Consider the following 23,194-nt stretch of genomic DNA (forward strand, 5'->3'; position numbering starts at 1 on the left):
ATCCCTCTCTGCTGTGTCCACTGAGCCGTTGGGCCCACCCTGCAACCTCATTGGATAACGCTGGGTAGGCCTCTTGCTAGCTGTCACTCAAATGCGAGGGGCTGAAGCTCATTGGCTAAAATTCTAATTGCTAGGGGCTGGCCAACGTGGGGAGAAATGTAGGGAAAAAGGCACGGCACAATTTAAGAAAACAGTCGCTTCCCAAAGTGGGAGGTTTAAAAATACTTTCTTAGTCACCAAGTACCAGAGCATGAATTTTACTACACCAGCTTAACCCTCCAATGTTGTTACTGTATTCTTTACGGACACATCTATTGCGCAGGAGATAGTTGAGTTAAAAGCTTTTCATATAATATAATATTTTTAACATACTCAATAATTGACTTTTGAATTGATCCATCACACAAAAATTATGGCAATGTGTAACCTATTAATGTTTGACATTTATTAGTATACCTGAAACTTTAACAAATACTGTACATAATAAATAAATACTAATTTTATTATTAGAATTATTGAAGACATTCAAAACAACTTTAAAAAGACCCAAGAAGTATCAAAACAAAGTCAACAAAGTTTACATTAGCTCTGAAAGTTTTTCCTTCACCTTGTCTTCGATGTTCGCAAAGTATTTCATTTGGGCGAGAAGTGCTTTGGCAGCTTGAAGCTCTCCTGTTGAAAAGAAAAATACTGTATGTGGAGCAAAAGCAAAAAGAAAGTTGAACCATGTGACTCACAAGCACATCTGAAAGCATCTGAATTAACACCATAAGACTGAACAGTGAGTAGGAGGGAGAGAAACATAACACTCTAGTATCTGAGGGCAACATACCTTTGTGCAGCGATGCATCTATTTGTTCAGTCAAGTCTTTCAATTTCTCTGCAAGTAAATGGGGAGAAAAAAGTTGAAATACATTTTGTATTTAAATGCAATATGGTACAATTTCCAAAAATCATATCCGTGAGCATATCAAAGCCATTACTGGAAAAAAATAAACAATACACTGATTAATTTTGTTGAACTCACTTCCTGCAGATTCAAATCAACATATTCATGAAGAAAAGTAAGTAGGCTGAGTAAAATTACTTTTTTAACCCACACCTTTCATAGAGGCACCTATCTTGTCCGTTTCTTCTTTGCTCTGTGCCTCATCCAGTGCTTCGTTATCTCCATCAACTCCATAAGAAACATTATCCGTCCCCTCCTTTATGTGCATGATCTTCAGCTACAGCTGAAATAGAAGCAGGAAGTCACTTACAATGACTGATTCAACCTTTTCATTTTATGACATGGAAGGGAAGACAACATTCCACCGGTTGTCACAGATAGCATGCAGTCACATAAAAAGACAGGATTCAAACTGTTCATTTTCCGACATTGAAGGAAACAACACTCCACGACTGTCTAGGATGCTACAAAAACAACCAATTAAAAGTCTAGATGGACTGATGGAGGCATTGTGCTGCTGAATGCTATTTAGTGGGTCAAGGCTGGGTAAATGTAAAATACGTTGTGGCAAATAATGCTGTTAAAATGGTTAGGCTACATAAATACTATTTGATTAAATTGACTTAAGTGAAATGTTGCTAACATTAATTCAAAATGGGTCTATTTTAGGGCTCTCCAACCCTGTTCCTGGAGAGCTACCGTTCTGCAGGTTTTCCATCCAACCCAAGTTATTAGAATCAGGTGTGCTAGATTAGGAGGGTTGGAGTGAAAATCTACAGGACCGTAGCTCTCCAGGAACAGGGTTGGAGAGCCCAGGGCCTCATTTATCAACTGTGTGTAGGCACAAATGTGTGCATAAACCATGTGTGGGATCATTTCCATGCAGAGTGCACATATGAACGTTTGCTTGACAGTGTGAGTGAATTTATGCTCAGCCATGAGCATGCGTAAGCACAGTGCCAAATGGTAGAATAATCTGAAATAGCAGAATCCACAAATTTGAAGGGGTGTCCACACTTTTGTATGTATAGATAGATGTATAGATGGATAGATAGAATACAGTTGAAGTCGGAAGTTTACATACACCTTAGCCAAATACATTTAAAATCAGTTTCACATTTCCTGACATTTAATCCTAGTAAAAAGTCCCTGTTTTAGTCAGTTAGGATCACCACTTTATGTTAAGAATGTGAAATGTCAGAATAATAGTAGACATCAAATGATGTCAATTAGCCTATCAGAAGCTTCTAAAGCCATGACATTTTCTGGAACTTTCCAAGCTGTTTAAAGGCACAGTCAACTTAGTGTATGTAAACTTTTGACCCACTGGAATTGTGATACAGTGAATTAAGTGAAATAATCTGGCTGTAAACAATTGTTGGAAAAATTACTTGTGTCATGAACAAAGTAGATGTCCTAACCGACTTGCCAAAACTATAGTTTGTTAACAAGAAATGTGTGGTGTGGTTGAAAAAAAGAGTATTAATGACTTCTACCTAAGTGTATGTAAACTTCTGACTTCAACTGTATGAATTGCACCCCCAACTCTTTAACCTGTCTCCTCCCCTTCATCTACACTGTTTTAAGTGAATTTAACAAGTGACATCAATAAGGGATAATAGCCCTCACCTGGATTCACCTGGTCAGTCTGTCATGGAACGAGCAGGTGTTCATAATGTTTTGTACACTCAGTGTATATTCTTTTATCAGATCAAATTTTATTCGTCACATTCTTCATTAACAACAGGTGCAGAATACAGTGAAATGCTTACAATAATGCAGAGAGAGAGAAAATAGGGATATTTGAAAAGTAATAACATGTAATAATAAAAGTTATAATAAATACACAAGTAATGCTACCTTGGCTAATATATACACAGGGTACCAGTACTGAGCCATTGTGCAAGGGTACGAGGTAATTGAGCTAGATTTGTACATATAACTAGAAATAAAGTGACTAGGCAACAGGATAGATAATAAACATTATCTAACAAAGCAGCAGCATATGTGAAGAGTCAAAACATTTTAGTGCAAAAAGGTCAATGCAGATAGTCCGGGAAGCTATTTAGTTAAATAGTTAACCAAATAGCTACCCGGACTAACTATTTAGCAGTCTTATGGCTTGGGGGTAGAAGCCGTTCCGGGTTCTGTTGTTTCCAGACTTGGTGCATCGGTACTGCTTGCCGTGCGGTAGCAGAGAGAACCGTCTATGACTAGGGCAGCTGGAGTATTTGACCATTTTTAGGGCCTTCCTCTGACACTGCCTGGTATAGAAGTCCTGGATGGCAGGGAGCTCGTTCCCAGTGATGTACTGCACCTTACGCACTACCCTCTGTCGTGCCTTGCGGTCGCCTTGCGGTCGGGTGCCAAGCAGTTGCCGTACCAAGCGGTGATGCAGCCAGTCAAGATGCTCACAATTGTGCAGCTGTAGAACTTTGAGGATCTGAGGGCCCATGCCAAATCATTTCAGCCTCACTACAGCCCCGCGGTGTGAATAGGGGAGTGCTTGGCCCTCCATTTCCTGTAGTCCACAATCAGCTCCTTTTTCTTTCTGACGTTGAGGGAGAAGTTGTTGCCCTGGCACCACATTGCCAGGTCTCTGACCACCTCCCTATAGGCTGTCTCATCGTTATCGGTGATCAAGCCTACCACCGCCATGTCGTCACGAAACTTAACGATGGTGTTGGAGTCGTGCATGGTCATGCAGTCGTGGGTGAACATGGAGTACAGGAGGGGACTAAGCACAAACACCTGAGGGGCCCCTGTGTTGAGGATCAACGTGGCAGATGTGTTGTTATTCAATCATTTCATCCAAACTGCTAGCATGCATCAACGAGCGTCTGCGTAGCCAGGCGCTAAAATAGAACTTGGTTTTTCGTGATTGAAAGATGAACGAGGGCCACACTCCAGTCCATCTGGTGGTGGTAATACACTTTAAAGCTAGCTAAATGTCTATGAATGTTTCATGTGTGTTTCAACCTGTCCCCAAATTAATATAGCTGGTTCACAGTTGGTTTTGGTATTTTAACCTGCATGTCATGAACGCATCTGGTGTGACTAGACAAAATCAACACGCAGACGCATGGAGCCGGTTTGGTCAGCATGTAAAGGTGAGAACCCAACAGTTCACCTGACAAGACTGAATCCAAACATTACACTGTTGAATGTATGTGCATTTTACATTGACTGTACTTTTCACAGCATTTGTTGAAAAAAATCTGAAAATACTCTGGATACGTTCAGTAACATAATAATAATACAACATGTGGGGTAGGTGCAACATAAGACCAAACGATTACAAGGGTTTGAGTAAGAGGACTAACTGTTGTCTCCAAGGCCACACACCTCTCCAAAGTGTGCACAGTTCCAAAGCAATTTCAATGCACTTTGATGACTCAAGAAAGAGCCTTCAGCTATTAGTTGCCTTTTTTTTTTAGCTCTCCTAGCTGTGCCATTAGGGAACTAAAGCAAGGACACGTTTTGTTTTGAACACAGCCCTGCATCCCCACCATCACATAATTACTGTTGTTGTTTACGCAAGTCAAAAACGGTTCCTTATAAATTGTCATCTGGGTCCGTTGGACATCATTTGGAAGCATATTCTATTGCCAACATGACAAGCTAAGTTATAAAATAACATTTTACAGTGTTAGGCTTTCACAAGGCACTTCAGAGAAACAGATGGTAATTTTGGTGTGCATAGAATAAAGTTTTTCCGCAGCTAATTTTATTCATAATACAACAAACAGGCCAATTCTGTTCAGGACAACCCAAGGTTTGACACCATGTCATCATTGAACCTGTACATCAAACATAGCTATAATAAATGTTGATACCGTAAATAGCATGAGTTTTATCATATGGAAATGTTAAGTGCATATTTGGACTCACAGGTGTGTGGTTTTCTTGTATGACATCAAAATGGTATTTATTATAGTCCTCAACATCTCATGTTTCAGAACATATCGAGTCCTCTTGATTTACACCATCTCCTTCACTCAGACAACAAAACATTTGCATAAGTATCCCAATTAGCAGGAGGGATGGGAGCATCTTCCTTTTGAGGGTGGTCCTCACATGTGGGTCGTTCCATTTGAATTTGATTACTTTATGATCGTACCCCTTTTGATTTGAATGAAACCTATACATATTTGCCCATGGTAGAAGTGGTCAGAATGTGACTTTTTGGACCTGAATGCCAAAACATTCAGGATATAGAGGTGCTCAATGTTGCATTCCCCACAATACTGTGAGACAAGTCTTCATCAATGGAAAAGATGAACTGCTATTGTTAGCGGAGATGTTGAGGAGTGAGCTGAGGTAGAGGGGGGACTTGCCTATGAGGGACTTGTAAATAAATTGGTACCAGTGGGTCTGGTGTCGTGTATGTAACAAGGGCCAGTTGACCAGGGTGGAAATGTCACAGTGATGAGTGTTGAAGGGGGCACTGGTAACAAAGTGGATGCACAGCAAATTCTCCAGTGTTAAATTTATACTGACAGTATTCAATTTAAACCAAATCAAAAGTGGTGGGTCTGATTGAAAATTGCTGGGGCAAATGCTAGCTCGCCACACGCTTGCTGGCGACCCTGCTGTGCTGATCTTTGTAATGTGGATAGATGGAAAATTGCCACACAATTCTATAAATGAAGAAACATATCGTATATGTACGATCTACCATCTCAAGTTAGCATCTCAAAATGTTGATTTCTGTATATCGAAATATCAACTAGTATCTCCAAACATCAAGACAGTATTGAATAAAAATATACACTGCTCAAAAAAATAAAGGGTACACTTAAACAACACAATGTAACTCCAAGTCAATCACACTTCTGTGAAATCAAACTGTCCACTTAGGAAGCAACACTGATTGACAATACATTTCACATGCTGTTGTGCAAATGGAATAGAAAACAGGTGGAAATTATAGGCAATTAGCAAGACACCCCCGATAAAGGAGTGGTTCTGCAGGTGGGGACCACAGACCACTTCTCAGTTCCTATGCTTCCTGGCTGATGTTTTGGTCACTTTTGAATGCTGGCGGTGCTTTCACTCTAGTGGTAGCATGAGACGGAGTCTACAACCCACACAAGTGGCTCAGGTAGTGCAGCTCATCCAGGATGGCACATCAATGCGAGCTGTGGCAAGAAGGTTTGCTGTGTCTGTCAGCGTAGTGTCCAGAGCATGGAGGCGCTACCAGGAGACAGGCCAGTACATCAGGAGACGTGGAGGAGGCCGTAGGAGGGCAACAACCCAGCAGCAGGACCGCTACCTCTGCCTTTGTGCAAGGAGGAGCAGGAGAAGCACTGCCAGAGCCCTGCAAAATGACCTCCAGCAGGCCACAAATGTGCATGTGTCTGCTCAAACGGTCAGAAACAGACTCCATGAGGGTGGTATGAGGGCCCGACGTCCACAGGTGGGGGTTGTGCTTACAGCCCAACACCGTGCAGGACGTTTGGCATTTGCCAGAGAACACCAAGATTGGCAAATTCGCCACTGGCGCCCTGTGCTCTTCACAGATGAAAGCAGGTTCACACTGAGCACATGTGACAGACGTGACAGAGTCTGGAGACGCCGTGGAGAACGTTCTGCTGCCTGCAACATCCTCCAGCATGACCGGTTTGGCGGTGTGTCAGTCATGGTGTGGGGTGGCATTTCTTTGGGGGGCCGCACAGCCCTCCATGTGCTCGCCAGAGGTAGCCTGACTGCCATTAGGTACCGAGATGAGATCCTCAGACCCCTTGTGAGACCATATGCTGGTGCGGTTGGCCCTGGGTTCCTCCTAATGCAAGACAATGCTAGACCTCATGTGGCTGGAGTGTGTCAGCAGTTCCTGCAAAAGGAAGGCATTGATGCTATGGACTGGCCCGCCCGTTCCCCAGACCTGAATCCAATTGAGCACATCTGGGATATCATGTCTCTCTCCATCCACCAACGCCACGTTGCACCACAGACTGTCCAGGAGTTGGCGGATGCTTTAGTCCAGGTCTGGGAGGAGATCCCTCAGGAGACCATCCGCCACCTCATCAGGAGCATGCCCAGGCGTTGTAGGGAGGTCATACAGGCACGTGGATGCTACACACACTATTGAGCCTCATTTTGACTTGTTTTAAGGACATTACATCAAAGTTGAATCAGCCTGTAGTGTGGTTTTCCACTTTAATTTTGAGTGTGACTCCAAATCCAGACCTCCATGGGTTGATAAATTGGATTTCCATTGATTATTTGTGTGATTTTGTTGTCAGCACATTCAACTATGTAAAGAAAAAAGTAATTAATAAGATTGTTTCTTACATTCAGATCTAGGATGTGTTGTTTAAGTGTTCCCTTTATTTTTTTGAGCAGTATATATATAAAGAATAGTGGTGGAAATGGGCTTCCACACCATATTGTATAATATAATATGTGATATTTAGATTTGATTATTTCTCCGTTACTGGATCTAAAATAGGTTTCAGTGTCTGAAATGAAAACCCTTGCCTAACTTGTTCAAAACTTTTATCTACTTAAAATCATGGCCTTTATGCAAGTCCTATTGGAAACCCTAGCACTAGCCTCAAAACTCAAAGATTTACCAAAACCCCAACCCAAGTACTCCCAGCCTTACTTCTGGCAACTGACAAGACCTCAGCCCTCCATTCCTACCATAGTTTTCTGGCTGAAGTTGTCAGGGTGTAGAGACCGCTGGCGCTTCAGGTATGTTTTCTGCAGCCTTTGGGTATCCATTGCAAAGGTCTTGTCACTGAAGAAGCAATGGCAGTACAGGTTAAGCATCCATTGTACTACCTTTGGGTTATTTAGGTTGTGTCGAATTAAATGCCATGTTTTTCAACTGACCTCGACAACATGTGAATGCAATGAGTGTGAGCAAACTAAAGGGATGCCTTCCCTGTAGCTCAGTTGGTAGAGCATGGTGTTTGCAACACCAGGGTTGTGGGTTCGATTCCCACGGGGGGCCAGCAAAAAAAAATTATGAAATTGTATGAAATGTATGCATTCACTACTGTAAGTCGCTCTGGATAAGAGCGTCTGCTAAATGACAAAAATGTTTAAAAAAAATGGATAGGAATAGGCAACCTGGTGTTAGAGCACTTCGTATTATGTATGTAAATCCGAGATGCTCCATTTAGTATGATACGTTAAATTTTGTATGGTATGTATTAATTTGTGGATGTCCTTCATCCATTTTTTTGTATGATATGTTACGAATTTGCAAAATATACAATATGTTATGAATACTTTTTTTTTAAATTATAATAATTTGCAAAACGTATGATATGTTACAAATTCCAATTTTTGTGGCTAATGTTAGCTAGGTGGCTAATGCTAACGTTAGCTCGTTGGTTCAGGTTAGGAGTTAGATTAAAGGGTTAAGGTTAGGGAAAGGGTTAGCTAAAGGGGTTAAAATTAGGGGAAGGGTTAGGTAACATTCTAAGTAGTTGCAAAGTAGCTAAAAAGTAGTAAGTAGGTGAAAAATTCCTAATTAGCTAAAATGCTAAAGTTGTCTGTGATGAGATTCGAAAACACGCAACCTTTGTTTGCTTGACATTGGCGTTATACGCCCACCCATCCACCCTCCTTTCATTTTAGATTAAGTAACCTTCATTTTTATGTAACTATACCAAACATAACATATCATACTAATGTGAGTGTCCTGGATTTAAATGTACTAAATTACGTCTAGTCTATGAGACCAGGCTGGGATAGGTTGTGTGTGTGTGCACAAACATAGTTTATGCGTTAGAAATGCGATATGATCACTCACCAATCCATAATCTGGAAGAAGGATGCTCCCTCATCTGGAGGCTGGACAAAATTACAATATAAACAGAAGAAGGTTGGAGTTTGTTCAACAGACTACAGTTCAGTTTTACAGACGCTGTGCAGAAAGTCCTTTCCAGTGAATTGACATGTTTCACCTTACTTTCATTCTGTGATCTATCAGAAATCTATGCCGTTGTTGTGCCTTGTGTCCTTACTGCTAGTGAAGGTGATCGAGTTGTTGCATAGTTTTGCATAAAAAGAGGAAGCCTTAGATACGCATTGTCTGTTCACCAATAATTTAGGTGAATGCTGAAGTGCACATAATCCGCAAATTGTTCAGTGACAGCATTGTTAGCAGCTAAAAACGTGGATTAGCTCGCTGGTTATGATAATCTAAAAACATAGCCATTGAACATTTCCTGGAGAAGCACATGTTTCTTCTTCTATGGTGTGACAGGCGACAAAAAGCGTACTAGTGCCACCTATTGGAAACTGGTATAGATGCAGACGGCAGAATTCAGTTAAAGACAACAGATGAACAGAAGACAAGCTAGCCACACACCAAAATGTATTTCTGCTAGCAGTTAGCCTGTGGGGAGCCAAACTGAGTAAGTTTTCTAATAACTAGACTCTGGTTAGCTAAAACGATATTCAACACAGGCCTTAATTCTCTGGAGTTATTTGTACTTATGCTGGTCGATTGAACGTTCGCGTGCTGGCTATGCTAGCTAACAAACATGCTGACAAATGTCAGCTAGAAAGCTAAGTTAGCCAACTAGATAGCTATCTATCCATCTTAGCTATTTTAGCTACGGTAGTAAAGTAATGTAATGCACGCTATCACTGATATGACATCAAACACTGGCTAATTACCAGTCGATTGTAGCTAGCTAGCAGTTGAACTTCACAATCGTCTGCGCACCATAGACCCCACAGATAGAACAATGCGAGAGACCGGTTTTATCTGGCATGACTTGGCCAGCTAACATGGTGATGCTAGCTTTGCCACTAATTTAATAACAAGACAAAGGATAGCTATCTATTTACCGTAGAAATTGCATTTGTCGTTAGAATTTTTATTAGAGTATAATATTACTTGTATCATTTTTGTCCGATTTTGCAAACTTCATCTCACATCATCAGACTGCTGAATAAACTGTTAGTTATGTCAACGTTATGGTGTCACCCTTCAAGTGCTTAACATGTTTTCTTAAGGAATGGGATGTTAGACTTATGTAAGCTTAAGTTATTCGTGTTATACAAAAATATAATATTTTGAAAGTCTGACTGATATTAACTTACATACGGTAACTAACCCCAGTGCTACCAGACATCATGAAAGAGTTGCTTGCTAGGCCTAATTATTATTCACTTCTCTTTTTCTTTTGTTTTCAGATCAGCCAACCACCCATTCCTATGAAGATAAAAGAAACCTGGGCTCATGAGGTTTGCTGGGCACACACCGAGTGGGATATCCACCAAGCACTGGAGTACAGATAACACCGCACTACCACCACTGTGGTAAGAGCATCAGATGTCTCGATACCTGCCCAGTTCACATAAATCAAGCTAATCCCACAGAGATGTTGTCTAGACATATTTATTTACTCAGTTTTCTATTGTCTCTACAGTACTCTTATCAGCATGCTTGTGTACTTTGTATTACACAAGAATAGGAAGTTGAGTCATACATTTGGATACAGTCCCTTGCCGAGTGCTAATTTAATTGTGGTAATAATGGCCCTGTAGAAAGAAGTCTTACCACTAAATGCTTTTTATCAGCACTCTAATGGGATGTCTGGTCTCATAATAGGGTGAATTGGGCTGAATTGTGGTGACATTGTGTGTGGGAGTAGACTTATATGGGAGGTCTGAATGGGCTGAATTGGGCTGTGGTGGGGCCAGGCAGGCGACAGACTTCTCATCTCCACAGGAAGTCTGTTCTGTCTGTCTTCCTCGCTGAACAGATGAGGGGCCGGAATGGTACCCTACATTCTCAGGAATTTGGTCTTTAGATAATGTTCCAAAAACTTTGCAAATAACAGAGTTGGCAATAAAGAAAGCACATGTGGATTCTTCAATCCTACCGCATTGTATGTACTTTATTCTTTATTGGCATAGTTGCAGCAGTGTTTTTGGAACTGGTTTTAAACCACTAAATAACATGTTCCTGAAAATATAACCTAGTCTAATGACCATCCCGAGAGGAGAAGGGCCATTAGGTGAGGGCCGGGGCACAGCCAATGTTCCTCCCAGCAGGGAGACATCCAAGGGTAGGAGACACGGGGTACAGTGTTAGAGGAGGAGGCAGCGCTGGCTGTCTCCAGCCCCTAAGGTAAACAGGATCTTGTCCTGAAGGTCGCTGGGGTGCTTATTTATTTTAAAAAATGTGATACTGGACATATAGGATAGACTAGCTAGACTACAAAATAAATGTACTCATACGTGTTATTCGATTATTTCAACCAAACTGCTCGCATGCGTCAACAGGCCAGGCGCTAAAATAGAACTTGGTTCTATTTGAGATGCTTGATGTGCTGCAAGTCCCGCTTCTCCCATCTACTCATTGGTTTTCATGAGCATACTAACCCACGTGGATGATTGGAATATGAACGAGGAGAGACTAATCAAAGAAAACGAACTAACTAGGTTTCTCAAATAGGGTCATCTAAAAAGGATCCGCCTAAAAAGGACCTGATGTGTTTCAGGTAAAATAACAACCCAATGTTTATCTCCCAGGACAAATTACCTAGCTAAATGTCAATGAATGTTTCATGTGTGTTTTGATCTCTCACCAAATTAATATAGTTTTTTATTTTAACCTCTGTCATTCATGAGTCTGGTGGGGAAAGACTAAATCAACATGCGCACGATGGCACATGCGGTGTCAGTGTTTCTTTCTTTATAATTGAAGTGATTTAACAAGGTGGACCACACACTTAAATGACTAATCTAACCACTTATAAATTAGATTACTACTAAAGTGACTTTGGTCTTCTGAAACAACGTGTGTGTTTGCCGGGGTAATAAAAATGCTGTCCAATACCTTCCCTATGGGAGTTAGATTAATTGGACCTGCTTGACAATGGTGAAATCAATAGCAAAGCAAACTCCAGTGTAATGCATCAGAGATTCAGGTGTTAGACCATGCATGTGATTGTCAGTCTTTTTTTCATTTCATTGCTACACCTTTCAAATTAATAATTTGGTATTTTCTGATGGATGACCTATCATGATGCCATTGATTTATGTTGCTGCCAGTACATGCTATGTAGTACACATCATTCATTCAACGTAGAATGCTTATCTTTTTTTTTCTTATAATGCCAGAGGCAAGCTATGGTAGACTTCATTGATTTGAGTGTTAAATGGCTTAAAGAATGTAGCCTGTTATTAATTGCAGTATCTAATCTGTGTTCCATATGGCATACCATTTTTTATGGCATAATAGAGGCTTTCCATATTTTTGTTATTGTATTTCAAATTGGAGGTGGAGCCCACCATTATAAATGGCAAGTATTTCAGAAAATGTCTTGCTATTCTGTAATATGATCATAAGAACTTTAACAGATCATGAAACAGGCTGTGTTTCAAAATGCATACTTATGTTCTATCTAGAACGTTAGGCGAGTACGGACGTCAACTGTCATTTTTCAAGTGCGATTCCAAACGTAAGTACGTGAAAAGGCAAGTATATACTAAGTTTACGGGAAGTTCCATAAGCGTACTTGGGAGGTCTGGAAAACAAAGCACGCATGGGAGCATACTTTTTCGTTCCCTTCGCGAGGAGGCTATCCCATAACACCTTACGGCGCAGCAAACATTTTAAAAATTCCTAATTAATGGCAGACTAAAGTCCCGCTTGGAAGATCAATTTCCAGAGGATTAAGAAATACTTTTGTAAAATGTAAGTCTTGTGTTTTTATTCAACAAAATGTTAAAATTACTTTCATATGAATTTTGAATTCAAATGTTGAGTCTGGTGTTTATCAGCCTGATAGCCACGCAAGTTAGCTCGTCGGACGTCATAGGTAGCTAGCAGGCGATCTTGTCCTGCTAATCAGCTGTTTTAGAGATTAGCAACTAAACTAACTAATCGTAAAGTCGGCAATATGTCGATTGTGAAGACCCAGACAGTTTAAAAATCCTACATTTTTATACTTGCTAGCCAGCTAATGACAAATTGAAATTGTTTTTTGTCCATTTGTTTTCAGGGACAGATAGCAACTGATGCGTTCATTTTACTCCACGGCATTGGCTTGGCAGGACAAAAGTCATGCCCGATGGTTTGGAGGTAAGACATTTTAACAACAACTGATTAAAAACTTGGAAAATGCAGCTATATGTGTTTTGTTGCCAGCCAGCCAAGCTATTTTTGCTTTTTTTCATGATTGTTCAATACATGCATGTAGTGTCTGTTAACCTAACCTTAGTTAACTTTATTCTTGTTACTTTCCCCTCCCCTCTTGTGTTGCATCATTTGCCTATTAAGAAAATGGGTTGAATTATCATCTAAAAGTAAATCGGTGACCACTTGATCAAGCCTATGAATATTCAAAACTTTTTACAAACCATTGCACATTTGTAAAGGTAGTTGTTTCTCAGCATCTTGAAGCAGGGGTGTGATCATGAGTCCAAGCTAAAACGAGAGATTCTATTGGACAAATTCAGGTATGTTCCGCCCATTTAAGAAACGTTAAGAATCGTCAGAACGAATTCACCCCAGCACAAAAATTTGAGCAGTGAGGTTAATTTCTCCCCCCCTTATGTTTCTGCTCTGTTCTCCTCAGGTTGAAGCACATCCCACCCTAACACCTAGACACATGTAAAGAACTTGGAAACCTGCCGTCCACCAGGAAAATCATCCTATCCCAGGAGTTTATTAAGCCGTGTGCAACATCACTACAGTAGATCCATACATGTTATTTTCTATCATGTTACTTATGAAGCTCATTCTAAAATACAATGAGTTCTCTTGTAGGGGAACTTCACCGTGTGCAAGTTATTCCTGCACAAACACCTTGTTCAACTATTTGTGGTCTACAATTTACAGGAAAACAAATAAAAGCGATCATATTTATTAAAGATGACAAGTGTTGATGTCTCCCAACAGTTCTGGTTTTGAGGCTTGGCATCTGGGGGCTGCAGTTAATCTGTCTAATTCCCTACAAGGAGAGAGAAAAGCATTCATAATTTTACAATGGTGTAATTATTTAATGTAATTCCTGTTTGATATGTTTGCATATACTTAAAGTGGACATTGTCCTTTAATATGCCAGTGTTTGTTTTCTATCCAATGCAATTAGCTTACACTAGGATGAAGTGGCCTTCTAGTTATATTGTGTATCGCCTATCAATGTATAAAGTGAATGTAAAACCAAGCTATCTTGAACATCATATGCATGGGTGTTATAGTTGTATGAATTTAGCACTGAAAGCCTGCTCATTAGAAATGTAATGTTACATTCACAGTGAAACACAAAATGACAGAATATTGATCATTCTTAAACAGTAAGCAAAATAGTTTATTTAGCTTCTATTTTTTTTTGTTGCTTCAAGCTTACCTGTCATACGTCCACAACGATGTAGCAGCAGACCAAGTAATGTGCGAGAGGAGGACCCCACATAAAATATTGATTCTGGTCGGTGTCAGCTTAATTCACTAACCTGTACTGAGAACGATTCTGTGTAAACAAATGTAGCTAGCTGGCTGCATGGTGATGCGGTTTCCTGTTTAGGTCAGTCACATCGAAGTACATTTCAAATTGAATGGATTTTAAGCACTGTGCGTTCTCCATTCTAGACAGTATGCTCTCTCAGGTGTTCTTGGAAGTTTACCCTTGAAAGAACTGGTGAACGCAGGTGTGTATTTTGAAACATAGCCATACTGTATGTCATACTACTCTCCTCTTCCCAGGTAAACCATGATCCCCATCACTGAGCTGCGTTACTTTGTAGACTGTCAGCCTGCCTACCGTATCCTGAAGCCATGGTGGGACGTCTTCACTGACTACATCTCTATTGTCATGCTCATGATCGCCGTGTTCGGGGGCACGCTGCAGGTCCGTGAGCGGATATTCCCTTTTTTCAGTGTACTTGATCTTATTTTTGTCCAGTTCCTGTTACATTTGAAATTAAACTTGATTTGTTATGTGCACAGTAATGAAATGCTTTATTTAGCTGTTTTCGATGTATCTAAAATCCTCTCGTTTCATTCTGCAGGTCACTCAGGACAAGATGATCTGCCTGCCCTGCAAGTGGGTGGTCAACCAGACCTGCAGGAGGTATTTCAATGCCACCCTGTCGGCCCCGCCGATGTTGGAGCCCAAAGGGATCCAATACAACCTGGACCGCCACCAGTACAACTACGTAGACGCCGTCTGCTACGAGAATCGCCTGCACTGGTTCGCCAAGTACTTCCCCTACCTGGTGCTACTGCACACGCTCATCTTCCTGGCTTGCAGTAACTTCTGGTTCAAGTTCCCCCGGACTAGCTCCAAACTGGAGCACTTTGTGTCGATTCTCCTGAAGTGTTTTGACTCTCCCTGGACCACCAGGGCTCTGTCTGAGACGGTGGTGGAGGAGAGCGACCCCAAGCCGATAAAGATGAATGGCTCAATGGATAAGAAAGTGTCGTGTATCAGCGAGGATGTGGAGGCTAGCGTCCCCATGCTCCAAAGGACAAAGTCTCGCCTGGAGCAGGGTATTGTGGATCGCACAGAGACAGGCGTCCTGGATAAGAAAGAAGGTGAACAGGCGAAGGCCTTGTTCGAAAAAGTGAAGAAGTTCCGCATACACGTGGAAGAGGGAGACATTGTGTACAGGCTCTACATCCGACAGACTATTATCAAAGTCATTAAGTTCATTTTTATTATCTGCTATACAGGGTATTATGTGCACAATATTCAGTTCAGCGTGGACTGTAGTGTGGATATAGAGAACCTCACGGGGTACAGCATGTATCGTTGTGCTCATCCTCTGGCCACCCTGTTTAAGATCCTAGCTTGTGTCTACATCAGCTTAGTGGGGGTATACGGATTAATTTGCATGTATACCCTCTGTTGGATGCTGCGGCGCTCGCTGAAGAAATACTCCTTTGAGTCGATACGAGAGGAGAGCAGTTACAGCGACATACCGGACGTAAAGAACGACTTTGCTTTCATGCTGCACATGATCGACCAGTACGATCCACTGTACTCCAAACGCTTTGCCGTCTTCCTGTCTGAAGTGAGCGAGAACAAGCTGCGGCAGCTCAACCTGAACAATGAGTGGACTCTGGACAAACTGAGGCAGAGGATCACCAAGAACTCCCAGGAGAAGCTGGAGCTGCACCTGTTCATGCTGAGCGGCATCCCAGACACCGTGTTTGATCTGATAGAGCTGGAGGTAGTTTGTGTAGAATTACCAGTGTTCCTTGTTGGCTGTGCCTTGTTTTTGTCTATTTTTTTTTTTCAATGTCCACACTGTAGCAACTTTGACTTGTTGTACAGTTTAGGAAAGCACTCGCACATATGAGTCAGCTTGTTGAAGGTGTGTGGGAATAATTAGGTGATAGAAACAGAAACTCGCACATTGCTCTTGCCTGTGTGTGTCACTTCAGTTTATTGGGCTTTCGGCCCAAATTTATTATTTGTGTTATTATTGATGATATTCTAGGTGCTGAAGCTGGAGCTCATCCCAGACATCACCATCCCTCCCATCATTGCCCAGCTGGTCAACCTGAAGGAGATGTGGCTATACCACACCCCGGCTAAGATCGAGGCTCCGGCCCTGGCCTTCCTCAGGGAGAACCTCAAATCCCTCCACATCAAGTTCACAGACATCAAGGAGATCCCTCTGTGGATCTATAGTTTGAAGAACCTGAGCGAGCTGCACCTGACGGGGAACCTGAGCGCAGAGAACAATCGATATATTGTTATTGATGGGCTACGGGAGCTGAAGAGGCTCAAGGTAAAATTCACTTTTACAGACTAGCACACTCATCGATAGTCCTTATCAGTGAGGCATTTTTTAGCACCTACTATTGTTATTTTAACTGCCTTGTATTTTTTTCACTCTACGTACATAGAGCTTTGAGTTTTTGCTAACACTATAAAAATGCTACATACATTTAAATGCATTTATTATTAAGGTCCTCCGGTTGAAGAGCAACTTGACCAAGCTACCTCAGGTGGTGACGGATGTGGGGGTGCACCTCCAGAAGCTCTCAGTTAACAACGAGGGCACCAAGCTGATGGTTCTCAACAGCCTGAAGAAGATGGTGAACCTGACTGAACTGGAGCTGATACGCTGTGATCTGGAACGCATCCCACACTCCATCTTCAGCCTGCACAACCTGCAGGAGATTGACCTCAAGGTAAGTTTGTCATTGCTGTTTGTTACGTTCAGTGAACTTTTATGTGTTCTCGCAAATATTATGTGATTTTCTTGTTTTTAATTCATCTTGCTGATTTTATTATGTAAAGTGACTTTGGTTTCCCAGACACATTTAATTATAGTCCTGGACTAAAAACCATGCTCAATGGAGATTCTCATTTGGAATATTTTTTGTTGTTGTCCAGGGCTAAGCTTAATCTGTGTCTGGGAAACTGGCACTGGGTGTTTTGAAAAGTATGAATAAAATGTATTATTATTGTCATCATTGAAGGACAATAATCTGAAGACGATCGAGGAGATCATCAGCTTCCAGCACCTGCACCGTCTGGTCTGCCTTAAACTCTGGTACAACCAGATTGCCTACATTCCCATCCAGATCGGGACCCTCAACAACATGGAGAGGCTCTATCTGAACAGGAACAAGATCGATAACATCCCCAGTCAACTTTTCTATTGTCGTAAGCTACGCTTCCTGGACCTGAGCCATAACAATCTCACCTACATCCCAGCAGACGTGGGGTACCTGCAGAACCTCCAGTACCTGGCAGTCACAGCCAACAGAGTTAGTGCTTTCGTTTTCAGCTTTGGTTTGTTGTACTAGACATTTCTGATGGGTTTTAAATACAATTTATTCTGGTTTCATTATTTATGAGGAATGTGTTGTCTGTACTGTAGTTGTGTTTACTTATCTGACAATTGTGAATCAAATCGCATTAACACAGTGATTTGTTTCATTTATTTGTTTGGGTTTTCTTAATCTGTTATAACTAGGTTTAACTCCAGATGTTTTGTCTGATAATTACAGTTTTACACATTGCATTGTTTGTCACATGTCCACCTGATATTATCTCTCTATCCGACTTCTCCCTTTTTTTCTACCTCTACCGCGTTTAGATCGAGACCCTGCCCAATGAGCTGTTCCAGTGTAAGAAGCTCCGTACTCTGAACCTGGGGAATAACTGCCTGACGTCTCTGCCATCGCGCTTCGGGGAGCTGACGGGGCTGACCCAGCTGGAACTGAGGGGGAACAGGCTGGAATGTCTGCCCGTAGAGCTGGGGGAGTGCAAGCAGCTGAAGAGGACGGGCCTGGTGGTGGAGGAGGACCTCTTCAACACCCTGCCCACCGAGGTGAAGGAGCAGCTGTGGAAGGTGGACAAGGAGACGGCCTGAACAGATAGGGGTTGGAGGTGGATGTTAACTCCGTTGAAACAGCCAGGGCCCCTGGAGGACTGGGGAGGACTACACAGACCCAGACAGCACGCTAACCAAGCAGGACCTGCTCACTTTGACTGTACTCTACTGCAGGGCTGCTTTTCAAGGGAATTTATGCTAATGTCCCACCGCCATGCTACTTTTTTCCTGCTGTAACAGTTGTGAAATGCAGTTTTAAAAGGGACATTGGTAAGGAAAAGTGTTAAGTTTTACAACATGTGTGTGCATTGAATGAGATCAGATGTGTTGCATATGAGATTGCAAAATGCAAATGCAATTTTCCTGTAAGAGAAAGGACTTAAATAATTAGCCAGCAGATGCATTTTCTGGTGGGCAGTGTTATTGTCATTCAGACAGGGTATATTATCCTGTCATATCGTAACCCATTTATATAACACAATGCAGTAGACTACCCTTGATCCAGATTCTCTAGGGTGCTAAGGGATGGTTAGAGATTTACGGAACGGGGACATGGGGGAAGGCCTCAGGGCCATGCTTTTTACATTTCAGTCACGGGGAGGGTTTAGTATTTTTATTTTTTTCGAGTCCTGTAATTGATCAAGTTATGTTTTAGAATGAGTTGCTTACTATATAACGATGTGTGCCCGATGCCGCCCCAAAACCCTTATTCTCCTCTGGGCACCCAATTTCAAGTGACCTATAGTCTATTTGCTGTGATCCCAATCAAATGATCCATTGCTTATAGGCCTAGACTATACGAAGTGCATGCTTGGAGAAGCACAGGGCAAAGTTATATTTGTAAAAAAATGAACTTCCTGGATGTTTTGCGCTGCTCTGATGGTGTAAATAAAACTACACTACATTACACACTGCAATGGATATTCCAATCAAGAACCCTGCTCTTGCTGATCAAAACCTTTTTGTGCTGTCTAACCAATGGCTGTGCTGTGCAAGTTGGCAGTTCAGGAGGCGAGTCAGATTTCTTCTCAAAATAATTTAATTCCGGCTAATTTGAGTAGGCCTAATTCATTTCAAGTCTTCATTTTAATTTGACTTTATTAACAAGAGGGCTTTGTGTTGGAGCCTATTTCTTCCTATTTATGAAAAGAGGTAGGCGTACCTGTTTGACAGACGAAATCATAGGATGTTATAAATAGATTTTCTCGGCCAGTTCCTCCACCAACCATGCACTCTTTAAAAACCTCTGTCAGTGAAGGGCTTAGTGTGTTAAGTGAAAACCTTGGCTCGAATTGAGGGGGTATGTGAGAGTACGCCATACCTTTTGTTAAAGAAAATGGCAAAAAGCATAGAAAATAAAATAAAACGGACCCTATTATATAAAGCAATCTATAATGGTGCTTTAGTCCGTGATGCTTTATGCTAGAAACAAGCTGTAAAATACATGGGAAAGCCGAGACTCCGATGCATATGGGGATATATTTGGTTTGTCTATGACATTGAGGCTGAGCTACAACCTTCTATAGCCGACGAGACAAAAAATTGACTTTGCTTGGGAAGTAATCTAATATGTGTGATTCTGTCGCTATCAATTGAGCTATTAATTTTCTGTAAAATGTTTAAACTCCAACAGCTTTTAGGGAAGTATGCAAGGTCAACGCATTCCTCTGACACAGCAAAACACATGAATAAGAGGAGCCTGCTTGTCATCAGAAACGAGGATTATAACACAGCTGCAATGAGCATTACTATGGATGAAGACAAGATTAACAAAATATGGTCTTATGACAAAAGTACAACAAATACATCATAGGAATGATAGCTGGCTATCGCTATGTAAACCTGGCATTGTATGTCAATCACTAACTGCTACAGTGTGCAATACTACCTTTGCTCCTTCTAGCCAAAGGTTAATACAGTATGATCCCCCAAAAAGGGGATTCTTTTAAATAGGCAGTGCATGGACATTTTCACATTTCAGTTAATGGGAGGAGAGATGTGAATAAGAAGTCAAGAAGATTTAAAGGGATTTCTTTAAAAAAAATATATTGCACCAGATGGATGAAATCATCTTATCTACAGTAAGAGCATAGTCTCGTATTACACAGTCGAACAAATGCACAAAAAGCACAGTGTAGGCTATTTATGTTATTGGAGGTTATTATGAAATGCAAATGTCCTCAGCAATGCTGGCGTAGACAATCAACTCTAATTTCATGGTGTATTTTCAGTGACATTATGCATGTTATAATGGATTTATGTACATATTAATGCTAGATTACATAGAAAGTGAGACAAGACTAACAGTAAGGACCAGATTAAGCCTAGTCCAGGACTAAAAAGCATTCTCCGTCTCAATGGAAATTCTAATTTGAAAGAGGTTTTTATTCCAGGACGAGGCTGAATCTGTCTAGGAAACCGACCCTAGATGAGTCCTGCCCATCAAGTGTGGGGTGTCTTGAAGAAACTGTCCCCTTATGTCCTGTGCAATGCAGTTTTCAATATGGAAACTGCATTCAGTGCGCGGGGTGTTTGTTGAAGTCTGTGAATCAATGTGTCATCCCATAGAAACCCATTTAAATCTTTTTTTAATCTACTCTCACTCACTAGCCTAACTCACTAAATCAATCTTATTGGAGCCACTATTTTTAGGTAGGTTTATTGAGTGGTAAATGAAATGCAAGCAATACTTTATGATATTAATTTGAAAAACAGTCACACTTAGACATTCCATTTTTCTTCAGTGTTGACAGCTATTAGTACAGTACACCAAAACCTTCTCAGGAAATTGCCATTCAATTTTATCCTTGCATCCTTCTTTTGTTGCCATTTTTTTTATTCCACTCAGTATTTTGATGTTAATTTAACAGTTGTTATACCACACATTTTTATATTTCTATACTTTTTGAAATGTTGTTTTCTGGTTTTTATTAGCATTTAATATAATAAGAATTGCTGGTTCGAAATTGTCGAACTTTGAATAAAATAAATCTGAAATCATACATCACATGGGGCAATTCATTTCTATGTCTTCTGTTATATTCTGAAACAATACCGATTTAACAGTGTTAGAGGTTTCTTTTGGTTCTCACTTAAATTAAGAGTATGGAAGGAATGTATGTTTCATGTAGTTCTGTCTTTAATCTTAATTGTCATCCTTTCCAACATGTCATTTTGACACTATTGTTATTAAATCTCATTACTTTGTTGAAGACTGACAACCCCAGTTTTACTTTTCATTCAGACACAGTGACTAGCAGTCAGTAGTGTAGCAGCAGTATTACATTTATTATTTAAAAAAATAATTCAGCACTTTTGGAAAATAACTTTAAATGACATGAATGTTGTGAACTGTGTGTTATCCTAATTATCCCCTTAAGCATTATCACCATTCCCCTCCTCCTTTACTCTTTCATTCCTGTTATGAAATTATAGTATAATAAATGTAATTATGCACATACTGGTCTCATTTCACCATTTGTTTCCTGAATCAATTTGTTTTGATAAATTAGCAAAAATCAAGAGACTTTATATGGTTATGAAATTACTTTTTTGAAAAAGAGATTTCAGATTTTCTAATAGACATTTGAACAATTTGTACTTTGTGTACAGAGAGAACCAAAGGTCTCAGCACATCTAAGGAACTTGACAAAAACATTATTTTCATGGTGTTTCATTACTTTAACAACGTTTCCTTTAATTTTCCCAAATTTTTTGGTAATGTTTTTGGAACCTTCGCCAAGTGCTTTGACATGTATTCATATAGTTTGAGAATGTTAAAAAACAATATTCTTCTGTGAGAATTTCAGTACTTCAGAATGTTTTCTGCTGGTTTCGTTATGGTTCTATTTGAAGTCGTGTTTTCAGAACATTAAGAAAACTTTCGATAAAACCCACAACACAGTAACATTCAGAGAACATTCGAAGAATGTTATTTAAAAACATTTGCATTCGGTTCTCAGCGTCAACACAACTCTATCCTTGATCTTGTTAAATGTGTTCAGGTGTTTTGGCTGCACCCACTAATTGGTCACACCTGACCTTAATGAGTGCTTGTTTCCTTTGAAATGGGGTCTGTTTGAATATACTGAAATTAACAGCTTTGCATGAGTAAAAAAAACATTGCATGCTAGCTCCATACTGGTGGCACAGTGGACTAATTCCATGGCTAGAGAGCAAAATATCATAGGTTTGGAATCTCACTGACACCAATGCCACAATAAATAAGGAATGTGTTTGCATAATTAATGCCTAAGCAAATTACTTTCCATATGTCCTGTCTGTGCTTGGAGTTCAAAACAGTTAAGCTAGCAGCGTTATTAAAAGTCTTATTATAACATTTAGTGAAAGTTTTAAGGAAGTTATTTAAAAAACTCCAAATAACCTTTACATTTGGTTCCCAAAGATTCTCAGAACGTTATTTAATTACCTTCAAATAACCTATAATTTCCATTCTCAGAACGTTAATAAAATCTCCCAGAAAACGTTTAGGGGACCAGAGTAAAATGTTCTCAGAACCTTCCTGCAACCAAAAAAGTGTCGTTCCCAGAACATTCAGATGTACCGGTCAGGAAAGTTATGGATTTGTTACCAAAAGCAGTAGGAAACCAAACATGTACACTCCCACAACCAAATGTGCTAGCTGCGAGAGCTTGAGACATATGTTCCAAATGTGTATTTATATTCCTTTATCTGTGAATCAGTTTGAGTTGCAGCAGTAGTAGTCTTTGCATCATAGCACCATTGGTTCAGCTCTGAACTCCAAAACAGGGTGTAGTCCAAGGTTACTGTCACAGAGCTACTGGCAGTGCCAGGCTAAATATAACATAGTAAAACAAGGTATTGATTAAAACGGTTTACTTCAAAGATGTTTAGTAAATGCAGCAATGGTTCTCAGCAATATAAAAACATTTGATCACCTGTAAAAAGAAAAGAACACATGAGAGTTTGTGGTCTCGCGCCTATTCATTT

General features: G+C 40.6%; 1 protein-coding gene and 1 long non-coding RNA gene across 12 annotated transcripts; one reads left to right on the forward strand and one right to left on the reverse strand.

The window, feature by feature from the left end:
- Nucleotides 1–423: 423 nt before the first annotated feature.
- On the reverse strand, nucleotides 424–9,177 carry LOC106584944 (uncharacterized). The gene is made up of 5 exons (XR_006761833.1): nucleotides 8,718–9,177; nucleotides 7,598–7,694; nucleotides 1,103–1,232; nucleotides 833–880; nucleotides 424–672 (listed from the first exon to the last, which is right to left on the reverse strand). It is a non-coding gene; the product is annotated as an uncharacterized lncRNA (long non-coding RNA).
- A 22-nt stretch (nucleotides 9,178–9,199) lies between these two features.
- On the forward strand, nucleotides 9,200–21,225 carry LOC106585226 (volume-regulated anion channel subunit LRRC8A). Of its 11 annotated transcripts, none has more exons than XM_045707108.1 (12): nucleotides 9,200–9,324; nucleotides 10,112–10,237; nucleotides 11,379–11,424; nucleotides 12,335–12,387; nucleotides 12,931–13,010; nucleotides 13,209–13,387; nucleotides 13,507–14,778; nucleotides 14,939–16,102; nucleotides 16,373–16,666; nucleotides 16,848–17,072; nucleotides 17,364–17,654; nucleotides 17,987–21,225. In XM_045707108.1, exons 7-12 carry the CDS (start codon nucleotides 14,641–14,643, stop codon nucleotides 18,260–18,262), a joined length of 2,388 nt encoding a protein of 795 aa, XP_045563064.1. In that variant the 5' UTR covers nucleotides 9,200–9,324; nucleotides 10,112–10,237; nucleotides 11,379–11,424; nucleotides 12,335–12,387; nucleotides 12,931–13,010; nucleotides 13,209–13,387; nucleotides 13,507–14,640; the 3' UTR covers nucleotides 18,263–21,225. The 11 variants fall into 11 exon arrangements, with proteins under 11 accessions (XP_045563064.1, XP_014026678.1, XP_014026679.1 ...); XM_014171203.2 differs by lacking the exons at nucleotides 11,379–11,424; nucleotides 12,335–12,387 and having other exon boundaries at nucleotides 13,507–13,623; nucleotides 14,276–14,358; nucleotides 14,634–14,778; XM_014171204.2 differs by lacking the exons at nucleotides 11,379–11,424; nucleotides 12,335–12,387 and having other exon boundaries at nucleotides 13,507–13,605; nucleotides 14,276–14,358; nucleotides 14,634–14,778.
- The last annotated feature ends 1,969 nt before the right edge of the window (nucleotides 21,226–23,194 follow it).

This window comes from Salmo salar, chromosome ssa24 (assembly GCF_905237065.1).
Source record: "Salmo salar chromosome ssa24, Ssal_v3.1, whole genome shotgun sequence".
Classification (NCBI taxonomy): Eukaryota; Metazoa; Chordata; class Actinopteri; order Salmoniformes; family Salmonidae; genus Salmo; species Salmo salar.